At 51.2% G+C, this 21,836-nt stretch overlaps 2 protein-coding genes across 3 annotated transcripts in view; one reads left to right on the forward strand and one right to left on the reverse strand.

Moving 5' to 3' along the window:
- Positions 1-622: 622 nt before the first annotated feature.
- Positions 623-20,433, reverse strand: pdia5 (protein disulfide isomerase family A, member 5). The gene is made up of 17 exons (XM_078090984.1): positions 20,290-20,433; positions 14,953-15,073; positions 14,313-14,400; positions 13,319-13,402; positions 13,201-13,246; positions 12,947-13,039; positions 12,287-12,347; positions 11,976-12,043; positions 10,230-10,321; positions 9,115-9,186; positions 8,691-8,827; positions 6,882-6,952; positions 6,569-6,732; positions 6,260-6,390; positions 5,348-5,418; positions 4,315-4,449; positions 623-1,511 (listed from the first exon to the last, which is right to left on the reverse strand). The coding sequence occupies exons 1-17, from the start codon at positions 20,353-20,355 to the stop codon at positions 1,431-1,433; spliced, it is 1,581 nt and encodes a 526-aa protein (XP_077947110.1). The 5' UTR covers positions 20,356-20,433; the 3' UTR covers positions 623-1,430.
- Positions 20,434-21,391: 958 nt separating this feature from the next.
- sema5ba (sema domain, seven thrombospondin repeats (type 1 and type 1-like), transmembrane domain (TM) and short cytoplasmic domain, (semaphorin) 5Ba) overlaps positions 21,392-21,836 on the forward strand; it is a 61,518-nt gene continuing 61,073 nt past the window's right edge. Inside the window, exon 1 of one of the 2 annotated variants that reach the window (XM_078090987.1) lies at positions 21,392-21,578. The gene's annotated coding sequence lies outside the window, so the exon portion shown is untranslated. The remainder of the gene's footprint in view (positions 21,579-21,836) is intronic. The other variant, XM_078090988.1, reaches the window with a different exon arrangement.

The raw sequence follows: 21,836 nt of genomic DNA on the forward strand, positions 1-21,836 counted from the left end.
GAAAAATAATTGAATTTTTTTAACCTGTTGTCTTTATTTCCATGACATTAAGACAATGTATTTTGACTGTTTTTCAAAACAGAATTGGATATTTATCATTTCTCCAACTTACGTTTTAACTTTTTTCATCAAAATATTCTTCGACCTAAAATTTCTTGTCAAAAAATGTCATGTCTTTTTTTTCCTAGACATTTTTAGACAACGTATTGATATTTTAGATATAGATATATTTTCCTTTTTTCACCTTTTTCACCTTACATATAGACTTTATTGAAATTTGTATTTTTTTCATGACATTTTAGACACATTTTGAATTTTTTAAACATTTCCCAACCAGACTTAATAAAAAAATTAACATTTTTTGAAAACATTTGAAACACCTTTTTTGACCTAATATTTTGGAACTTTTTTCCTGCAACATTTCCCACTGTTGACCTGATGGTGGCGCTAGAGACATTATTATTATTATTAGGAATGTCCATTACTAGATCAGATGCGACTGAGATAATAAATTATTCATTAAAATCTTTTTTCTCCACAAAAATTATTGTAAGATTAGAGGACACAATATTCTCGTTCACCAACACTCTTTATGAAAAGAAAAAAACAAATGGAAAAAAAATTGTTGGAAAAGTTTGACTTTATTATCATTTCTTCTGAAATGTGTTCTTAGAGTCTCGCGCGTGCGATTCCTCACAGAAGGACAAACAGCTTTTATTTGGGGTACAAATGGAAACAACATTTAAGAGCCGGAGAATGATTTGGATTTCACAAGCTAGTTCCCTTTAAATTGTTTCGCTTTCCCTGAGACCCTTATTCATGAGTAAAAAAAGCAGATTATAGATATTTCTGGTGGGTTTGAACACACCACAGTGAGACCCGAGGTCTCGTAGAGTCATCCGGCGGCTCCTCGCACGCTGTCTGGACGCAGAGGTGTACTGTGGGATATTTGGCTGGAATCGACGGGAACGGGGTGGTTATGTATGTTTATGATCACCATGTTGCTTGCAGTATGCAAATGAGGCCAGAGGTCGTGACGTCAACATCTGGGGAATATTTGGCGGTTCATCATTTTCTTTTTATTTCACATCTTTAAGGCCACAGGTTGGAAAAAAACTTCAAAAAGAAAGAAAAAGGGAAGCAGAGCCGGAAAGCACCTGGAATAATAGACCCCCGTGGTGCCCCCACCTTTACCCACCACAGCGCATCACTGAGACCCCCCCAGTAGGGATCCTTGTTGCATAGATAAAATATAGAGTGTAGCTCTTCACACAGTGTCAGAAGTCTCAAGTTTACAAACGTCATCGGTGGCGTATAAAAAAAGAAAAGAAGAAAAGCCTTTTGAGCTGAGGTCATCAAGTCTCCCACCATCAGTGCTGCTTGTGGGGGGGTTCAGAGGTCACGATGCAATGCGTCCCTCCCTGCGCACCTCAGAGCTCCTCCTTCCTCTTGACCACCTTCTCCTGGTCGCGGCCTCGCAGGCTGCGCATGAATCCGATGAAGCCCGTCTCCTGTGGAGAGAAACCACGCCATTTAGTTTTTAAATCAACCGGTGGACAAGGAGCGACCTCATCTGCACCCAGGAGGACGTAGAGATGTCGTTTAGGTCTACAGACCTAAATGAACATCATGCTGGATTGAAGAAGACTTGAAACAATCAGCGTGTAGCCTCTGCTTTATAGTCTGTTTGACTCTAAATGAAATGAAGAAGACTTAAACTAGAGACCGAGACCATAAACTCATGTTTACGATGTTTACTGAGGGAATAAATCAAGAGTGAAGTAGAGTCATTTCCTCATAGACGTCTATGGGAGCAGAGGAGTCGCCCCCTGCTGGTCACTACAGAGAAGTAGAGTCACCCCCTGCTGGTCACTACAGAGAAGTAGAGTCATTTCCTCATAGACGTCTATGGGAGCAGAGGAGTCGCCCCCTGCTGGTCACTACAGAGAAGTAGAGTCATTTCCTCATAGACGTCTATGGGAGCAGAGGAGTCGTCCCCTGCTGGTCACTACAGAGAAGTAGAGTCATTTCCTCATAGACGTCTATGGGAGCAGAGGAGTCGTCCCCTGCTGGTCACTACAGAGAAGTAGAGTCATTTCCTCATAGACGTCTATGGGAGCAGAGGAGTCGCCCCCTGCTGGTCACTACAGAGAAGTAGAGTCATTTCCTCATAGACGTCTATGGGAGCAGAGGAGTCGCCCCCTGCTGGTCACTACAGAGAAGTAGAGTCATTTCCTCATAGACGTCTATGGGAGCAGAGGAGTCGCCCCCTGCTGGTCACTACAGAGAAGTAGAGTCATTTCCTCATAGACGTCTATGGGAGCAGAGGAGTCGCCCCCTGCTGGTCACTACAGAGAAGTAGAGTCATTTCCTCATAGACGTCTATGGGAGCAGAGGAGTCGCCCCCTGCTGGTCACTACAGAGAAGTAGAGTCATTTCCTCATAGACGTCTATGGGAGCAGAGGAGTCGCCCCCTGCTGGTCACTACAGAGAAGTAGAGTCATTTCCTCATAGACGTCTATGGGAGCAGAGGAGTCGCCCCCTGCTGGTCACTACAGAGAAGTAGAGTCATTTCCTCATAGACGTCTATGGGAGCAGAGGAGTCGCCCCCTGCTGGTCACTGCAGAGAAGTAGAGTCATTTCCTCATAGACGTCTATGGGAGCAGAGGAGTCGCCCCCTGCTGGTCACTGCAGAGAAGTAGAGTCATTTCCTCATAGACGTCTATGGGAGCAGAGGAGTCGCCCCCTGCTGGTCACTGCAGAGAAGTAGAGTCATTGTTTCATAGACGTCTATGGGAGCAGAGGAGTCGCCCCCTGCTGGTCACTACAGAGAAGTAGAGTCATTTCCTCATAGACGTCTATGGGAGCAGAGGAGTCGCCCCCTGCTGGTCACTACAGAGAAGTAGAGTCATTTCCTCATAGACGTCTATGGGAGCAGAGGAGTCGCCCCCTGCTGGTCACTACAGAGAAGTAGAGTCATTTCCTCATAGACGTCTATGGGAGCAGAGGAGTCGTCCCCTGCTGGTCACTACAGAGAAGTAGAGTCATTTCCTCATAGACGTCTATGGGAGCAGAGGAGTCGCCCCCTGCTGGTCACTACAGAGAAGTAGAGTCATTTCCTCATAGACGTCTATGGGAGCAGAGGAGTCGCCCCCTGCTGGTCACTACAGAGAAGTAGAGTCATTTCCTCATAGACGTCTATGGGAGCAGAGGAGTCGCCCCCTGCTGGTCACTACAGAGAAGTAGAGTCATTTCCTCATAGACGTCTATGGGAGCAGAGGAGTCGCCCCCTGCTGGTCACTACAGAGAAGTAGAGTCATTTCCTCATAGACGTCTATGGGAGCAGAGGAGTCGCCCCCTGCTGGTCACTACAGAGAAGTAGAGTCATTTCCTCATAGACGTCTATGGGAGCAGAGGAGTCGCCCCCTGCTGGTCACTACAGAGAAGTAGAGTCATTTCCTCATAGACGTCTATGGGAGCAGAGGAGTCGCCCCCTGCTGGTCACTGCAGAGAAGTAGAGTCATTTCCTCATAGACGTCTATGGGAGCAGAGGAGTCGCCCCCTGCTGGTCACTGCAGAGAAGTAGAGTCATTTCCTCATAGACGTCCATGGGAGCAGAGGAGTCGCCCCCTGCTGGTCACTGCAGAGAAGTAGAGTCATTGTTTCATAGACGTCTATGGGAGCAGAGGAGTCGCCCCCTGCTGGTCACTACAGAGAAGTAGAGTCATTTCCTCATAGACGTCTATGGGAGCAGAGGAGTCGCCCCCTGCTGGTCACTACAGAGAAGTAGAGTCATTTCCTCATAGACGTCTATGGGAGCAGAGGAGTCGCCCCCTGCTGGTCACTACAGAGAAGTAGAGTCATTTCCTCATAGACGTCTATGGGAGCAGAGGAGTCGCCCCCTGCTGGTCAGGAGAGAGAATGCAGCTTTAACTCGTTATAGGACCGTAGTTTCATGCTGGATGTTGCTGGAGTTTGAACCCTTTTATATTGAACAAAGCTTGGCTTAATTCTAAACCAATTAAATTAACCTCGGTCAGTAACAATTAGTACAGTGATGAGATCATCTTCTGCAACCCTCCCACCCCCCATTAAAGGCGGTGTTGCTTCACTGGGCTTTTAATGCCTCTTAAGACTGACAGCGTGGATTTAAAGGGCTGTTAAAGGTGTGATCTAAGGGAGGCTCCTGGGGCTCCCTCCTCACACAGCAGGAGGAGCATTTAATGAAGTCCGGGGGGACCTCCGGGCCAAGCAGAGAGCTCCTGTCTGCTTTTCCCAGGAAGGACAGGAAGCGGGATTTGTGCGTCGACTCACCCCGCGATCTCCGTTGTACTTCTCCACGAACTTGCCGTAGTTGTAGTGGTTGAACGTCGGGTAGCCCTCCACTCCCTCCTGCTTGCAGAGCTCCTGGTTCTGTCCCCTGGTACAGTCCACGGCGGCGTACACGATCTGAGGAGACGCAGGGGGGGGTCTGTTCAGAGCCAAGCAACCAGACTCCATTCACAGGGGAGGAGGAACCTCCTGTGAGCCGAGAGGCTTTAATGAGTCTGCTGTGTTTGAAGAGATCACAGACGGCAGCTTCACTTCTGCTCAGAAAGGTGAGAGTTCTAAATACATTGATTATTTTAGGAGACCGATAATCCTCCTCAGGACGCACATCAAGCTTCCGATTGTTAAAGAGACATTTCTCCGTTTGGATTTTAGCATTCTCCCCACGAGGGTTCAGTTAATAGAAGCTCCGTTTTATCTTCGCTTGAGGAGAGATTGAGAAAATAAAAGCGGTGTCATTCCTCCGCTAACAAAAGCCAACAGCCTTCAGCTTCTTTATACCACTCGGCTCATGTTACATCCTTTTATTCTTCTATAACAATGATTTGAATTCACAGATTCATCATCCGACACCCATTTTTAAGGAATTCCAAACCAATGAGAGCGTCTAGAGGAAAGCATGAAGTCAAGAGGCAGCCACGCGATGTGTGTTCTGGAGGTGACGTGTGCTTCGAGATCATGAACCAGAGTGTGTGTGTGAGGCCTGCAGTCAGAGGGCGTCACAGCCGCGAGAAGGAGGAGGTGCACGACCCTCCATGAACCTCCACGAGGCCGTGAGACCTTCAGGAACCCGAGCGAGGCGTGAACCTCGAGTCTCCTTCTGAGTTTCCTCTCGGTTCCTTTCAGACCCTCTATGTTTTCTTTAAGCAAGAAGCTGTTATAAACGTCATTCGTCACGTGTGCTAAAGCAGCCAGAGCTGAGGTCATGGTGGTGATTCGTGGTCTACACTCATATAAACACGTCTCCAGCGTTGAATAGAAGCTCCTCCTGCAGTTGCTTCTACAAAGCAGCACTGACCTTGCGGTCGTCTCTGAAGACCTCTGCTGCTGTGCTGAAGTGGGGGACGGCGTTCTTGCAGTGGGGACACCCTGCAGGACGAGGACGACATGTTGAGGCCTCCATGCAGCGGGGAGGGGCCCCTGGTCAGCTACCAGAGACCCCGAACACCTGCAGACCCCCCAGCTACCCCTCCTCCCGTTAGTGGGAGAAACACGTTTACACACAACAACAACAACAGCTGAGAGGCCTGGAGGAGCAGAGGGGGGGGGGGGGGGTCCTGTGGAGGAGGAGGAGGAGGAGAGGGGGAGGAGGAGGAGACTGACATATTGTGTAGAAGAAGAAGTGGACCATTTGTTCCTAATTAGCACATTATTAGCATTTTAATAATAATCCTTTTAAAGCAGCAGAACGTGTTGTTCTATGAGCGGTTTGTTAGTTTGTTGGTCTTTACTTTGTCTCTTTGTACTTTAACGTCGCCCTGAATGACGTTTCTCCTTCTGATCAATGTATGTGTATAAATACATATTTATATTAATATAAACACACTGTTTTTAATGGAGGGGCTACAGAAGAGAAGCAGCCTCTACAGAACAAACGTTACTTTAAATAAACGCATTAAACGGCCCTTAAACCTTTAAAGGTTCCACACGCGGTGACCTTTGACCTCCAGACCTCCAGAGGCGTTCCTGTGGCCGAGGAACAACGATGAGCAAACCAATGAGGTCACTCGAGTCTGAGAAATGAGCACAAACAGCGCCTGGCGTTCGTCTCCCCGTTAAACGGGAGAAACGGGGGGAAACGCGAGCGCACTTGTTTTGCAGGCGTGAGTCAGGACGCCGTCTCCCCGGGGCCGAGGCGCGGCTATCGAAGAGGAGCTGGACTTGATTAAAAATCAGGAAAGGGTCCAAGCTGAGCATTGGAAGCTCTTACAGGGAGCGTAGAACATCACCAGGGCGTGCTTCTTCTTCTTCAGCGCCTCGCGGAAATCCTCCAGTCCAAGATGGCTGACGCTGGACGGCTGGTCCTCCCACGACCGCTCTGGTGGAGGCGGAGCCTCAGGGCTGAAGAAGAACCACATTTATTCTACGAGGTGGACGACGTTCAATAGACACGTGAGGGGAGAATAAACAGCAGAAGAAAGAAAAGCAAACAAAGGCTGGACATGCAGACGGTCTGTGAACTAGGGAAAGGTGACGGAGGTGACGGAGGTGACGGAGGTGACGGAGGGGCCCTGCTCACTTGTGCATGAACTCGATGATCTTGTCCTTGCTCCGGAGGTGGGGCAGCGTGTACTTGTCCTCGCCTCTCTCGAAGTACTTGACGGTGGGGAAGCCGGAGATCTTGAAGCGCTCGCTCACGGCCTTCTGCAGCGTGGAGTCCACCGCCGCCACCACGCCGGGACTCTGAGGACGGAGGGGGGGGGGGGGGGGCTTCATCAGGTGAGCCGTCAACGCCCAACCAGCTCGATCGTGCTCCGTCACCAGGAAAGGAGAGGAGGACTCTGCAGAGGCTCCTCGCGTCCAGCACTGTGGGCGGACATGAAGGAACTCACGTCTGAAGCCCGGTTGAGGACCCGGGCGGCTTCGTCGTACTCGGGCTTCATCTTCTTACAGTGGCCGCACCCTGCAGGACACACACACACATTATATACGAACATGTATATATGTTTATATACAGTACACACACATATTTATATATATGATACAAAAGTAACAGGATGCTGCTCACGCCCAGCATCGGGATAAATACACATCATCATCATTTATCTGTTGGTTAAAAGTATCCTGATGGTCTCTGTGACGCGATAATATCTAATAAAATCATTTAAGATTAAATGAAGTGTCATTTTAAGCAGTTTATTGTTATTATAATTAGAATGAGTAGCAGGATACTTCTGTGAATTAATCATGTGGAGGATTCAGAGTTTAATGTTTCTAACAGAATTTGGTTTAAAACAAACGGTTTGTAGAGACGAGAAGAATAAAACATTACATTACATTACATTACAGGTCATTTAGCAGACGCTTTTATCCAAAGCGACTTACATCACACTTTAAACCCATGGATTTTTCACATTTTGCCCGGGGAGCAATTAGGGGTTAGGTGTCTTGCTCAGGGACACTTCGACATGGATCATGGGGCAGCCTGGAATCGAACCACCAACCTTTTGCTTCCCAGCACACCTTCTCTAACCCCTGCGCCACGACGACCCCAGCGTCAACAAAACAATCCTCAGCGAGAGGACGGAGACGCTGAGAGGACGGAGATGCCGAGAGGACGGAGACGCTGAGAGGACGGAGACGCTGAGAGGACGGAGACGCTGAGAGGACGGAGACGCTGAGAGGACGGAGACGCCGAGAGGACGGAGACGCCGAGAGGACGGAGACGCCGAGAGGACGGAGACGCCGAGAGGACGGAGACGCCGAGAGGACGGAGGTCTGCAGACCGTGAATCTCACTCTGACAGCAGCCATTAAAGGAAGTGCACCGAGGCAGCAGAGTGTGTGTGTGTGTGTGTGTGTGTGTGTGTGTGTGTGTGTGTGTGTGTGTGAGAGAGAGAGAGACAGACAGAGATGTGCGGTGTAATTGTGCGCAATAAATGTTTGTGTCGCGGTATAAAATATGTGGTGCAAGGGTGTGTGTGTGTGTGTGTGTGTGTGTGTGTGTGTGTGTGTGAGAGGGTGTGTGTGTGTGTGTGTGTGTGTGTGTGTGTGTGTGTGTGTGTGTGAGAGGGTGTGTGTGTGTGTGTGTGTGTGTGTGTGAGAGGGTGTGTGTGTGTAAGTGTGTGTGGGGGGGGGGGGCTACTTGAACTAATGACACTACAGTGATGAGCGGTGCTTCTGGTCTCCATCGTATTGCAGTCGTTGTCCTACTGGTGGTGTAAGTAGACGTAGCAGCGAGGGAGAGTTGGGAGTTGGGACGTGGCTAACAGCTGGAGAGGACCTGTCTTCTTGCTCACTCATTGGGGGGAGGGGGGGCAGAGATAGATTGGGGGGTGGGTATATGAGTCGCATTAATCGACATGCCACATCTGGTGTGGCCCGATTCCACTGGAACGACTTCCTCAGGGATCGTAGTGAATGTTTCTGAGACGTGAGATTATTACGGCTTTAATCCACCACAGAGACGCACAACAACGATTATTGGCTTATTTTAGTAAATCGACCATCCGGCAAATTATTACCGATTCGATTTATCCCTTAAAAACATGTTGCGTTTGTCAAACGTGGGACTGGTGGTTTGACCGTAACGTGAAACACAGAAGGATTATAACACGACGACAACAACAACAACAACAACGACTGGCTTATGGTTGGAAATCGGACCATGTGATCATCTGGTGATCAGATGACGGTACTCACACGGGGCGTAGAACATGACCAGGGCGGCAGGGTGCTCCTCCAGGAAGCTGTCGAACCCCTCGTCGGTCAGGTGGAACACCTGGGAGTCCGTCTCCGGCCACGGCACCTCGGGGGTCTTCGGCTGGGGGGGCCGGGGGCTGAAACGGCAGGTTTTTAAATATACTTAGAAATGAGACCCAGCTGTGAGCCCGACCCCCCTCCCAGCATGTCACACACATCTGGAACCAAGCAGACCCGCCCTGGTGAGTCAAGCGCCGCGGTGCCAACGACACGCACACGCACACACACACGCACACACACACACACGCACACGCACACAATACTTTTCCATCTGTAGGGAGCGGCTCGTCTGCTCTACGGCGAGCCGCTGGATCACGGCTCCTGTCACCAGACTCCACCAGACGGCCGGCGTGTCTCTACTCACCTCTTCATCCAGTCAGCGATGTCCTCGGCTGTGCCTCCGTAGTTCTCATAGTGGTGCAGGAACTTCCCCTTCCTACAGGAACACACAGGAACGAGGTGACCTCAGTCAAGCGGTCGGATCCCTGTCATTGTGAGTACGGACTCAGATACGGCGTGTGGCGTCAATCACGAACTGACCACGGCCTCCACGGCTCCCTGAGAACCAGAGTGACGCGTTTATCTGTACGTGGGGGCGTCGCTCTGCAGGAACGCCACGTTTTGTTGCTGCATGCCAGCGTTGAAGAGAGGAGGTGAGCTTAAAGCATCTCCTTGGTGTGGAGTTTATCTGTGCTCACGCACAGGGGGGGTCCAGACACACGGAGGGACACCGTTAAAGGCGTTACAGGTGATCCACCATCACACGCGCTGGCTTTACAGGGTGAAAACCTGCATTTTAAAGCAAGCCGCTGCTCGGGATCCAATCAGGGAGATTTACGAGCGACGGCTTCTTCATCTCCAGCAGTGGAACCCGGTAGGAGTCACGCTGGGGAAAGTCACCCCGACGCTGTGCAGCCCCTCGGCCCCACGTGGGACCGAGGAACAGTTTAACTGAGCCGCCGTCTCTATCTGCAATATGGGGATATGGGGGGGGGGGACCCTGAGAAAACTATCAGAGAGGGGCTCATTACCCAAGCTGAGAGGCTTGGACGCTCGTTAGCTCGCCAAGGCTAATGCGCCGCCAGCTAACACACACAATTAAAAGAGCTGCAATGAGAGAGACTGATGACATGATGAACGGGGATGAGAGACCTGGACGCCAGAGTCAGTGAGCAGAAAGGCAGCGTGAGGTCACGTGGCCCCCAGGTGAGTTTAAAAGCGGCCCTTTGCTGTGTGAAGTACTCGCTCTACTTCAACAGAATATCTAAACACTTCAGACAAACCCTGTAAGGAAACAAGTGTCGATTGTGTTCTAAAGACGCAGGAGGCTCAAATGAACACATGAAAGCTAGTTGACGTCTGGGGTCTTTTCCTCGGTCACTTCACTGCTCTTCAAAGGGAGCGGGAGCGTTGAGTCCCTCTGGTGTCGTCTGAGAGGACAGGCCTCCGAAGTGAGACGGATGACGGGACTCCACTCACTCAAAGTAGCAGAAGGTCGGGTAGCCTTTGACGTTGAACTCCTGCTTGAGGCCGTCAAACTCAGCCGGGTGCACATTCATCCCCGCCAGCACCTTGAGAGGGAAAGAGAGAAGCTAAATGAGCCCCGGGTCTGAAGGGAAGGTGAAGGATGCAGAAAGGACGTCATCAGAGGGCCTCCGCACAGCAAGACGGATCACAGCAAGTATGAAAAGAGACGGCTCGACGGAACGACGCTTGAATGCAGATGAGATGGTGAGAATGCGACTTTAGGGACGACGACATTCACGCCGCGCTTCCTTTCATGTAGCAAGTTAGTGAGTAAAGTTCATCGTTTTTCATCGGGAATAAAATAGTATAGAATTTCACTTCATAGCCACACTGATTAGCATTAGCATGATGAAGTGCTAATGCTAGCGTGGAACCTGCATGCCAGCTACTCGATGCTAAACGTGTTTACAATGTTCACTGAGGGAATAAATCATTTCCTCAGAGGAGTCGCCCCCTGCTGGTCACTACAGAGAAGTAGAGTCATTTCCTCATAGACGTCTATGGGAGCAGAGGAGTCGCCCCCTGCTGGTCACTACAGAGAAGTAGAGTCATTTCCTCATAGACGTCTATGGGAGCAGAGGAGTCGCCCCCTGCTGGTCACTACAGAGAAGTAGAGTCATTTCCTCATAGACGTCTATGGGAGCAGAGGAGTCGCCCCCTGCTGGTCACTACAGAGAAGTAGAGTCATTTCCTCATAGACGTCTATGGGAGCAGAGGAGTCGCCCCCTGCTGGTCACTACAGAGAAGTAGAGTCATTTCCTCATAGACGTCTATGGGAGCAGAGGAGTCGCCCCCTGCTGGTCACTACAGAGAAGTAGAGTCATTTCCTCATAGACGTCTATGGGAGCAGAGGAGTCGCCCCCTGCTGGTCACTACAGAGAAGTAGTCATTTCCTCATAGACGTCTATGGGAGCAGAGGAGTCGCCCCCTGCTGGTCACTACAGAGAAGTAGTCATTTCCTCATAGACGTCTATGGGAGCAGAGGAGTCGCCCCCTGCTGGTCACTACAGAGAAGTAGTCATTTCCTCATAGACGTCTATGGGAGCAGAGGAGTCGCCCCCTGCTGGTCACTACAGAGAATGCAGCTTTGATACGTGAAGCTTTGGCTTCACTTTAAGAACCAGAGGTTGACACCTGGTCAGAAATCAAACAATAATATTCGTAACATTAATCTAAACAGTGAAAGTTCCCAGGTTCCCTCTGAGGAAGCGTTGTACAACACGCATGTTAAAAAAAGTTGAGTTCTTTAACAATGTCCTCGCCATGTAGCGCCAACAAAGACGTTTGTATTGAGAGATACTGCTGAATAAATCTAACGCCCCACATTAATCAGAGGGTTGTTCCTCCTGGTGGTAATTACTCCCTCACTACTCAAACAAACATGCAGTTGATTATCTTTGAATCCCTGCTCTGCGTGAGGCGCCTCTCCTTCCCTCCTCCTTCGCCTCCTGCTGCTCGAGGAGACGAGTTTACGTTCAACAAAGCGCCCGCTGCTTTGGAGCCAATGATATAACATAACATGGCCGCCGTTGTGACGGGGGGGGGCGACCCGGAGTCCACATGGCCTCAACAGGTAAGAAACACATGAAAAACCAAGAGGCAGCGCGTGGAGGTCACCGGGGGTCAGAGACGAGCTGCAGAGACGCACTGCAGACACTCAGTGCTGACACGTGTCACCGGGGGGGGGGGCAGACTTACGTATTTCCCTCTGGTCTCTGTAGCTGCTTGCTGGAAGATGGGCTGCATCCGCTTACACACTCCGCACCCTGAGAGAAGCAGAACCTTTACGACTGAACCATCAGAGCCAAGACGACGCCTTAAACGTGACTGTTTCCTGACATTTTACAGGCAAAAACATTTGTTGTAAAAATAACAGACTAATAGTGAAAATACATACAATTCTTTATGACAGAGCGTCTAAAGAAGGGAAGTGTCCAGTATGTTGCTCTGTACCACTCGTCTCCGTTGCCGTGGACAACGGAACATGATTAGAAAAGAAGAGGACTCACAGGGAGCGTAGAACATGAGGAGGACCGGCCTCTCCTCTCTCTTCAGCAGCTTCCTAAAGTCCTTCAAAGCAGAACAAAAGACTCAGTATATCAGTAGATATAATATATACACACACACACATATATAACATGCATGGGTTGTCTCAGCAAGTTGTTTGACTGATTAGGAGCGAGCGAGCATCACGGCCGGTTACCGGCTCCTCTTCACCTCCTCCACATTCAGCACAATCCTGCAGCGACTCCTTTGAAGAGCCTTCAGGCAGGAGAGATGTCGGTTCAATCAGAGCCTGTGGAGCAGCTCTTTGATGGTGAAGCCTGATAGGACTCCGTGTTCTAGAGGTGGACAAGCTGCGGAGTCGGCTGCAACCTGCCGTCCCTGCAGGACTTGTTCGCTTCCAGGACCCTGAAGCAGCTAGAAAGATGGTGGCCGACCCCTCCCAGCCCCTGGTCTTGGTGCATGAACTCCCTCCTTAATGTCCTCCCTTTGTTCCCCAGGGAGGGTTTTCATTGTTGGGGAGGTCATATGAGGGCTTCGGGACAGACGATGTTTCATGTACGGACTGTAAAGACCTCTGAGGCTCATTTGTAATATGTGATTTTGGGCTGGAATGATGCTCAGCGAACAGGTGAGCTCAAAAGGGTGTTCAGGCCACTTCTTACTTTCTCTGTCTCTATGTGGACGACGTCTTTGGCCTCGGGGTTCTCCTCCCACAGCGAGGGTCCTGACGGGTCCTTCAAGAACGCTACCATGGACTGAAGGAAGAAAAGCCGGTTATGTAATAAAGTAATAGAATCAACAGCTCGAGAGTAAAAGGAGCAGAATTTCTGCATTTCCCTTAATTGCTCCTCCACAGTGGGAACGCAGCAGCAGACTAAGTGGACTCGGTGAGCCTAATGGACGCAGGAGCACCCACCTTGAAGGTGGCCGGCCGGTTGTACTCCGTGTGGAACGTCCCGTCTCTGAAACAGCCAAGAGGTCAGCGGGTCAGAGCTGTGCAGAGGGCCAATCGGACGCCTCGGCGCCGTACTCACTTGTAGTGAAGCAGCTCTGCTCCTCCACGCCTGGAGCCCGGGTCCACCTTCACCTTCTTACAGAGCTTACGGCCCTCTGGGTCCCTGAGAGGAGGAGGAGGCTGTCAGAATAGTCTGGAACTCATGATCATCATCATCCACGTGGCCGTTGATAGAGTGATGTGAGACTACTGGACAAATCCATGCAACACTGGTCCTCTACACCAACCAGTGTCCCTTTAGACCTGGTCCTCTACACCAACCAGTGTCCCTTTAGACCTGGTCCTCTACACCAACCAGTGTCCCTTTAGACCTGGTCCTCTACACCAACCAGTGTCCCTTTAGACCTGGTCCTCTACACCAACCAGTGTCCCTTTAGACCTGGTCCTCTACACCAACCAGTGTCCCTTTAGACCTGGTCCTCTACACCAACCAGTGTCCCTTTAGACCTGGTCCTCTACACCAACCAGTGTCCCTTTAGACCTGGTCCTCTACACCAACCAGTGTCCCTTTAGACCTGGTCCTCTAAAGAGTGGAAGGAGGAGCTAGTATCTAACGCTACTGATTGGTTGTTTACAATGTCACATGATCAGGTAGAGAAACATCGGTGACGTCATCATTTCCTTCTCAACGTTGGAGGTGAAAATCTGTGACCTTTGTTTCTAATTGTGGAATCGGATGGTTTGAATAAACCTCTGACTGCAGAGATGATTTAATGCCTCTCCTGCTGACTCAGGGGGGCAGATGGCCCCGGCCGGGGGCACCGGGAGCAGATGTGATCTCCACACGTATGTGAAGGAGGCGCTCAGTCATCTGACAGAAAACCAGTCTGCTCCTTGTAGAAGCACAAAGACTGTGGACGTTAGAGCCTGACCAGGAGAACCCATAACGCAACACGACCGGCTCGGTTACTCCAGGGAGAAGGTCGACCCTTTCACATTCTCAGCTGGACACGCAGCGGCGTGCGCGTGAGGAGGAGGAGGAGGAGGAGGAGGAGGAGTCACGCGTCACTGACCCACAGTTGACCCAGGCGATGGTCCCCTGGCCCTTCACTGCCTGGGCCACGTCCGATAGCAGCTTCAGGTGGGAGTCCCCCGACGAGGCTGCAGACACAGAACAAACGCCGGTCACCAAACCCCGTCCCCCCCGTCCCCCCCACCGGACACAGAGGACACTGTGGAGTGGACACACAGGGGAGACGAGTCGAGTTCCAGGCTTACGGGGGAAAGAGATCAGTTCTGGGTGGAGGGGGGGGGGGGGGTTGAGTTACATCAGCTTTCAACATGGTACAATAATACAATAGCGTAGCTGAGCGGGGGGGGGGGGGGGGGCATTGGAGGGAGGGGGGGGGGGGGTTATCATGTGAGCGACTGCAGCTGATGTTCTAGAGACATACGCCGCTTTTATTCCCCGGGGGCCTTTCTTAATTTACAGGCAGGGTAAAACAGGGGTGTCATGTGACTGACCGTGATGTCTCCATCACAGCAGAACGTCAGCAGCGCTCTTGTGGGGGTTGTATGACCGTGGTATGTTGTGGCGTCACATGTGACGACCGGAGGGGGCAGAACCGCTACAGACCCCCGATCAGGGTCTAATGCCCCTGAGAGGGTCCGTATCAGAGGGTCCGTATCAGAGGGTCACCTGGAGTCTCTGACCTGTGTTGGTGTAGAGCACCAGGACGTTGGTCCTCGTCCTGAGCAGCTTCTTGAAGTCTTTGTGGTCACTGACCTTCTCTATGAGAGGAGACACCTTCACCGCCTCCAGCAGCAGCCCCGCCTGGTGCAACACACACACACACACACACACACACACACACACACACACACACACACACACACACACACACACACACACACACACGTTTAACAAAAGCCTTTGTCAAAGGATCATTTCTCTTCTCCGGGCTCGCTGTACGCCACTGACATGGCGGCTGGCTGGCTAGCTAGCGGGCTAACTTAGCGGCGTTCCAGAATGTACCGTCATGTAACCCGATGTGTTCCACTCAGCGACATCCTGGTAACAAACACAATAAGCGGCGTGACGGATCGCTGTCAGGTTTGCTGGTCTATCTGGGGAGACCCGGGACGCGCCGGAGGGATTTCATGTCCCCCCGTGCTGGTCCACCACCCGGGCACTCAGATACGGCGTGACGGGCGGGTCCAGTCCGTTGGACTACGGTCCTGCCCGACCGGATGAGCTGTGGTTTATTTGGTGACCCACTGACATGAATGAATGAAAGTCGGATATTTACGCCGTGAACTTTAATGCGGGTCAGCGGTAAACGGCGCCCGGCTGGAATAAACCTTCAGGGGCCCTTTGGCCCTTTGGCGCCGTTATAAACTTAAGAACGTCTCGAGAAGCGAAGCAGCTTGACAGACGTTGTAGTGACAGATTCTGAGAGGATGCAGGAGAAGATCCTGGTCCTCACTCGCTCACACGGAGATCGCAGGTCTTTCGTTTCTTTGGGTGACGTTCCCGTCTACTGGTTTGTATTCTTTATAAACACACTCGTGAGTACGCATTGGCTTCCCGATCGCACCGTCACACTCACATCATCACCTGTGCACTATTCTATCACGCCGCCACCCGACGCCGTGACGTAGACCTTAGATTTAAGGTGCTGTCTATGGACACTTTTAGTTTCAATGACAATCATCCGTAGACTCATAAACTATTTCACGACCTTCATACAAACCCTGTGAGAGCAGAAAAGAGTCACGGGTTAAATGTGCTACGAAGAAACAAAAGGTTGAATATCCTGTAAACTATTTGATCTGAAGAACATGTTTAGCTTAATTGTTGCTTTGCGTTAAACCTGACGCGTGTAAATACTATTTCATCAGCGAGCTATCTGGGACGGTCCCGTGATGGAGTGGGAACTAAGCTTAATGCGTTGAAACAAAGCCCCTATTGAGCGTGCGGCGCTTTGATCACGTCCGGGAGACTAATCGCGCTGCAGCCGCACGGGGAGTTGGCTCGCCGCGCGGCGCCGGTCCCGTGCCGTCAGCATCCATTAAGCAGCTCTTCCTTCCTGCTCACGGAGGACTGACTGAGACAGCGAGCCGGCCTGGTGACGGATGTCACCCGCAATGGAAACGAGCACCCGTCGGCCTCGTTTCCTCGCGCTGAAGCCCCCCCCCGAGGGCGGGCCGGGTTACGCAGAGAGCGCGGTTCACGCCCATCTGCTTGGACTGGATCCGGTTCGTTTGGTTCGGGGCCGAGCGGACAGCTGGCCATTAGGCCGAGGGGGCGGAGCCTCTGATTGCACGCTTAAACATCTAGTAGAGTTGTTGTCCTGCTGAGCGTGCTGCTGGTTGAAGATGTCCTTCAACGTTCCGGCAATGAAGAAAAGGGACGATCTGCAGCCGGACCGTGGACCCCGATGTAAATCACCCAAACAGCAACGGCGTAAACGCAACCTCGTGGTGGCACATCGCTCGCGTCCCGAACAGGAACACTGGTGGCAGACATTTCAAAATAAGGGCCTCATACGGAGCCGACACAAGCCTTTGATGCCGTTGCCACGCCGACGCCACGTACGGCTTTTGCATACAAAGCGAACAAACAATAAAACATGATTTATTATTGTAGTGTTTCTACTTCTCATGACTTGGTGACAGGAGCAGATGGCTGCTGTTATTTAAGTGATAACAAAAAGAGCTCCATGCATTTTCACACAGCACGGACGTGGCGCTGATGATGACCCAGCGGTCCAACACTCTCAGGAGCACCTGCACGACGGGCTTCTCCCCCTCGGACCACAGGATTCAACCAGGAACCCAAACCGCTGCTAGAAGGTGCGTTTTGGTAAGTGAACTAAAGCCCCTGTCCTCGGCACATTTATGTAACGGTTCTAAAAGCTCATGTTCATGTTATTTATAGGTGGCGGCTCCACTAGAAGCTCTTCACCACAGCTCAACAAAGGATGGGTTCAGTGACAAAGGCCGAGAATATTCTGGATCCACTCAGCGATGGAAATGAAGCCGCGTTTCTATGGATTCAAGGGAACCGAGCTCATGGGCATAATGGAGCAGGAGACCTTCTTCATGTGGAGACCCTCTGATCCCAGGTGTTCTCTCCCCATGCCCATCTCCCAATCACAGCCATTGATTGGTGCATCCTTAAAGCACAGGTCACTACTGGAGAGGAGATGATGAGGAAGACGAGGAGGAGGCGTGACGTCGTCTCATGCTCATCTGAATATGAACGTGTGAACATGAATGTTGATCGTCATTCGTAAACAGATCAGTAGACGCATCCCGAAGCCTCTGCAGATAAGAAGACCAGCTGCAGCTTCATCAGCGCCCTCCTACAGCACTTTGCTGATTCTCGTTGTTCTGCCGGCGTTCCCCCTCGATCGAATGCACGTGTTTGAAGTCTCAGCTAGACGATGAAAGCAAAGTGCAAGGCCTTGTTTTTCAGAATAACAAATATTATGTTGATGTGGACCACGGCTACCTGAAGCTTCTCCTCCATCAAATCACACCGAGCCGGAGACCAACCGCGGATCCATCGGCATGCCACGCATCCACCTTCCTCCGCCCGCCACCTCGCTGAGCTCAAGTAAACACAAACAAACAATGCGTGTGTACGACCTCCGGCTGCTTCACAAAGACAAGTTCACGTCTAGTGGTGAATCAGTAAAAACTACACTGGCTTTGACTCACTGAGAGGAGCAACCAACTAGAAGCTTCAGGAGACGGGTCACTAGACACAAAGCACCGAGGCCACTGGTTTACGTTTGATATCAGAGCTTGTTTGACATAATAGTTGTTATGTTGGATCAGAAGACCCACGAGTCGGATCGGCACAAAACAACAAAACAATGGAACTTGTTTCCTTCTCATTGTTGCTTCTTGAGGATCCCTTCGTGGTTTGATTATAGCAGCTGGCCCACGAGGAGACACAACGTTCTGCTGCGTTGTTTGAAACAGATCATCTTTGGCGTTGGACTAAACATTCACACCAGAAGGTTTTCGTCCTCCAAGTCGACGAGTCGTCTCCTCAGAAGCTTTGATCCAGTCAGAGTGTATTTCCACGGTGGAGAACCGAGGACAAGCCAAACACCACCAGAGTTCCTCCTCCAGAGACTGTTATCTCATTCAAAATGTTCTGCATTATTACTTCTATGTGGAGCCATCTGGGTGATCCAATGACCGTTCGACACTGAATATCGGTTTTGACTGTAAAAATAAAAATCAATTGGCGCTTTTTAATAAGGCAGAATTTACATTGAGGGTAGAGAGCCGTGGCCAAGTGGCAACAAGTCAAACAGTTCCACGCCACAATCAGTACGCACGCACACCCGAACACACACAAACTCCACCCGTGTTTGCTGAAGCGGACGCGTGACGGGAAGCCGTCCGGTCTGCTGAGGACGCCTCGCTACGAGGAGGCCGCTTTATGAACCGACGAATGACACGACGCGTCCTCGTCGTGGCGTGAAGCACTTCAGGTGACCTCTAGGAGGACCTGTGTGGAGAACGTCCACACGTCTCTCAGGACCGAGGTTCTCAAAGGTGTGAGGAGCTTCTACACGTTGGGGGATTTCACTGTCAGTGGGAAACTAATAAATTCCTCAGGATGTATTGATTATTATACGATAAATATCTTGATGAATTTGAAAAAAGAATGTTATACAATTCATGCAAAACATTTGAAAGTGTACTCAGCACACAAAAAGCTTTTAATGTAGTATATTATTACACTTCTTCACGAGGTGAAGGTGTGCAGCATGTGAACAGAGCACAAACCGTTAATAAATACGTTTACTGAATATACTGAAGCGACTCTCACTAATGAAGCTCCGGACAACTTGCCCTTCATTAAGAAACAGGCCACTGAACAGAACAGAAACAACCGCGTTCCGTTACTTAACCCCACCGCCGCCGCCAACATCACCAACATCATCGGTTGGATGGTGGTGGTGATGGTTGTGGTGATGGTGGTGATCACCACCAAGGTGATGGAGGCATCACCACCATCAACACCTTGGTGGTGATCACCACCATCACCACAACCATCACCACCACCACAACCATCACCACCACCAACATCACCACCAACATTACCGCCAACACCACCACCATCACCAACACCACAACCATCACCACCAACATCACCACCACCACCAACACCACCACCAACACCACAACCATCACCACCACCAACACCACCACAACACCACCACAACCATCACCACCAACATCACCACCACCACCAACACCAACACCACAACCATCACCACCACCAACACCACAACCATCACCACCAACATCACCACCACCACCAACATCACCACCACCACAACCATCACCACCACCACCACAACCATCACCACCACCACCACCACCATCGCCCCCACCGTGGCAGTAGGATGCTTGACATAAAGCCTTGTGAGCCCTTCACTGAACTTCTAAACTCTGTAAATGTGTAACTCGCTCACAGAACATGTACAAAAAAAAAATTCATGCTTCTCAAACTAATGTACTACTCACAGAGGTCAGTAGGGTCAACGTAGGGTCATCGTTACGTGTTAGTTAGATAAAGTCAAGTTTTAACTCTGTTGCAGAGAACGTGAGTCATTCTGTGTCAACAACTAAATCACGGAGCAGCTAAACTAAGCTAACGACTCAAACCCGCCCGGTAGAAACGGCCCCGTGTTAGTTAACGTTGGTTACGGGTCACACGCACCCGGCGCAACCTTTGACCCGCTCCGGTACATCCGGTAACAGCATGTGCACATGAACATACATGTACATACATGTACATACATGAACATACATGAACATACAGTTAACGTCACGGTAGTCCGGCTAGCGGCTGTCAGCTTGAACGGTTGAACGAGACGCGGCAAACGTGTGTTCCTGATCTTCTGTCTTCCTGAGGGGACACCGGGCAACCCCCCCCCCCCGCCCCGCTGCCCCCCCGCCCCGCTGCCCCGCTGCCGGTCCACCGGTCCACCGGGCGGACGCGGTTCTTAGTTGACTCACCAGCAGCACCAACACCAACATTTTCGCCGCCCTCAGCGGGCTCCCGTGGCGATTCCAAGAGGCCATGATGCCGTTGCCACGTCCGGATACGCATGCGCTGTGGAGCCCTTCTCCCACGAATCCCCCGGGCGCGGCGCAAGGCTTCATGGGAGATGTAGGCGCTGAGGATGAACTGTCCAGAGGGGGCGTTCCAGCCGCTGTCCGCCTGTATGTGGAGAGCAGCGAGTGAGTCTACGTGTGGCTGCTGTTATCAGCACGATGCGGCCACATTGCGAGGCGGTTAATCACACGGGGGGTAATCAGCGGATTGGCTTGTGATTGAATGTTTCTTAATTAGCTCTTATCAAATTGACTTTCTTCACTTAAGAAAATGTAGTTTGATTAAAGTTGTGAAATGCTGCACAACGTCTCATTCTAGCAGATAGTCAATGCAAAGAGATGGACAACGAGCTCAAGAATAAAGATATTAGCCCAAATGTTTCTTAAGATATATTACATTACGTGTCAATTTTAGCTGACGCTTTTATCCAAAGCGATTATGTATTCTATATGTATGTATACTAACTAAATAAGAAATAAAGCATGAATAAAGAACAAATAAAGTGAGGATAGTTCGATGTAAAGACGTCTTTGTGCAGTATGAAGAGGCTTTACAGTATAAATTCATGTTTAGTTTAATGCAGCGTGGTGTGTACATGAGGTAATAAAGTACACATCTGTTTAAACGAGTAAACAGAATAGAATATAAAATAATACAGGTGGATTACTTGATCATCATACAGTAGATTAGAATATAACATGGTGATATAGAACTGGAGTGTGACAGAATGGAGCCGCATGCCTTCGGTCCGGAGACCCCCGCGGTGAACAGAGGCCGGGAAGTACCCGGATGCTCGGTGGACTCGTACCGCCAGGTAACAGCAGGTGCTCGGGGGCTCCAGACCACCTCCCAGCAGCCTCTCTGTCTCCGTCCCGGGCTCCACGCTCGCCCTCTGGGGGGGGGGGGGGGGGGGGGGCGGGGGTGTCCATGCGCACTCTCCCCCCTGTTACGCCTTGCGAATCGGCCCCCTCCCCCGTCCCCCCCGCCCCCCGGCCCGGTGGTATCGCCCGCCGCTCAAGGAGGCAGAGCGGGGCGGGAGCGCAGCAGTCGGCTGCAGGTCGCCGGCAGAGAGACGCACTCAGCGGCTGTGGAACCCGTGTCGGTCCGCGCCCCCCCTCCCCCCCCCCTCGCCCCCTCCTCGGATCTGCTGCTTTGTCCTCAACTTGCGGAATACAAACATCTCGAGAAGGTAAAGAATGACTTTCTCTTTCTTTGCACGGCGGAATGGCGCTTGGAGGCGCACTTTGGTGCTTTGGGGAGCGGGTCGTGCGCAGCTCGTGTCCCGCGGTGGATCCGGACTGATGGAGGTTCTGGGTTCGATGCTGCAGGAACCACAACGGGGAGAGCGAGAGAACCAGAACCCGCGCGCTGCGGTGGCTCTCTCCCTCTACCGGGGCACAATGCGCGCGCGCCGGGGCGTTGATGCCTGTCGTATTTAACACGTCCA

Source organism: Gasterosteus aculeatus, chromosome 16, assembly GCF_964276395.1.
Source record: "Gasterosteus aculeatus chromosome 16, fGasAcu3.hap1.1, whole genome shotgun sequence".
Lineage (NCBI taxonomy): Eukaryota > Metazoa > Chordata > Actinopteri > Perciformes > Gasterosteidae > Gasterosteus > Gasterosteus aculeatus.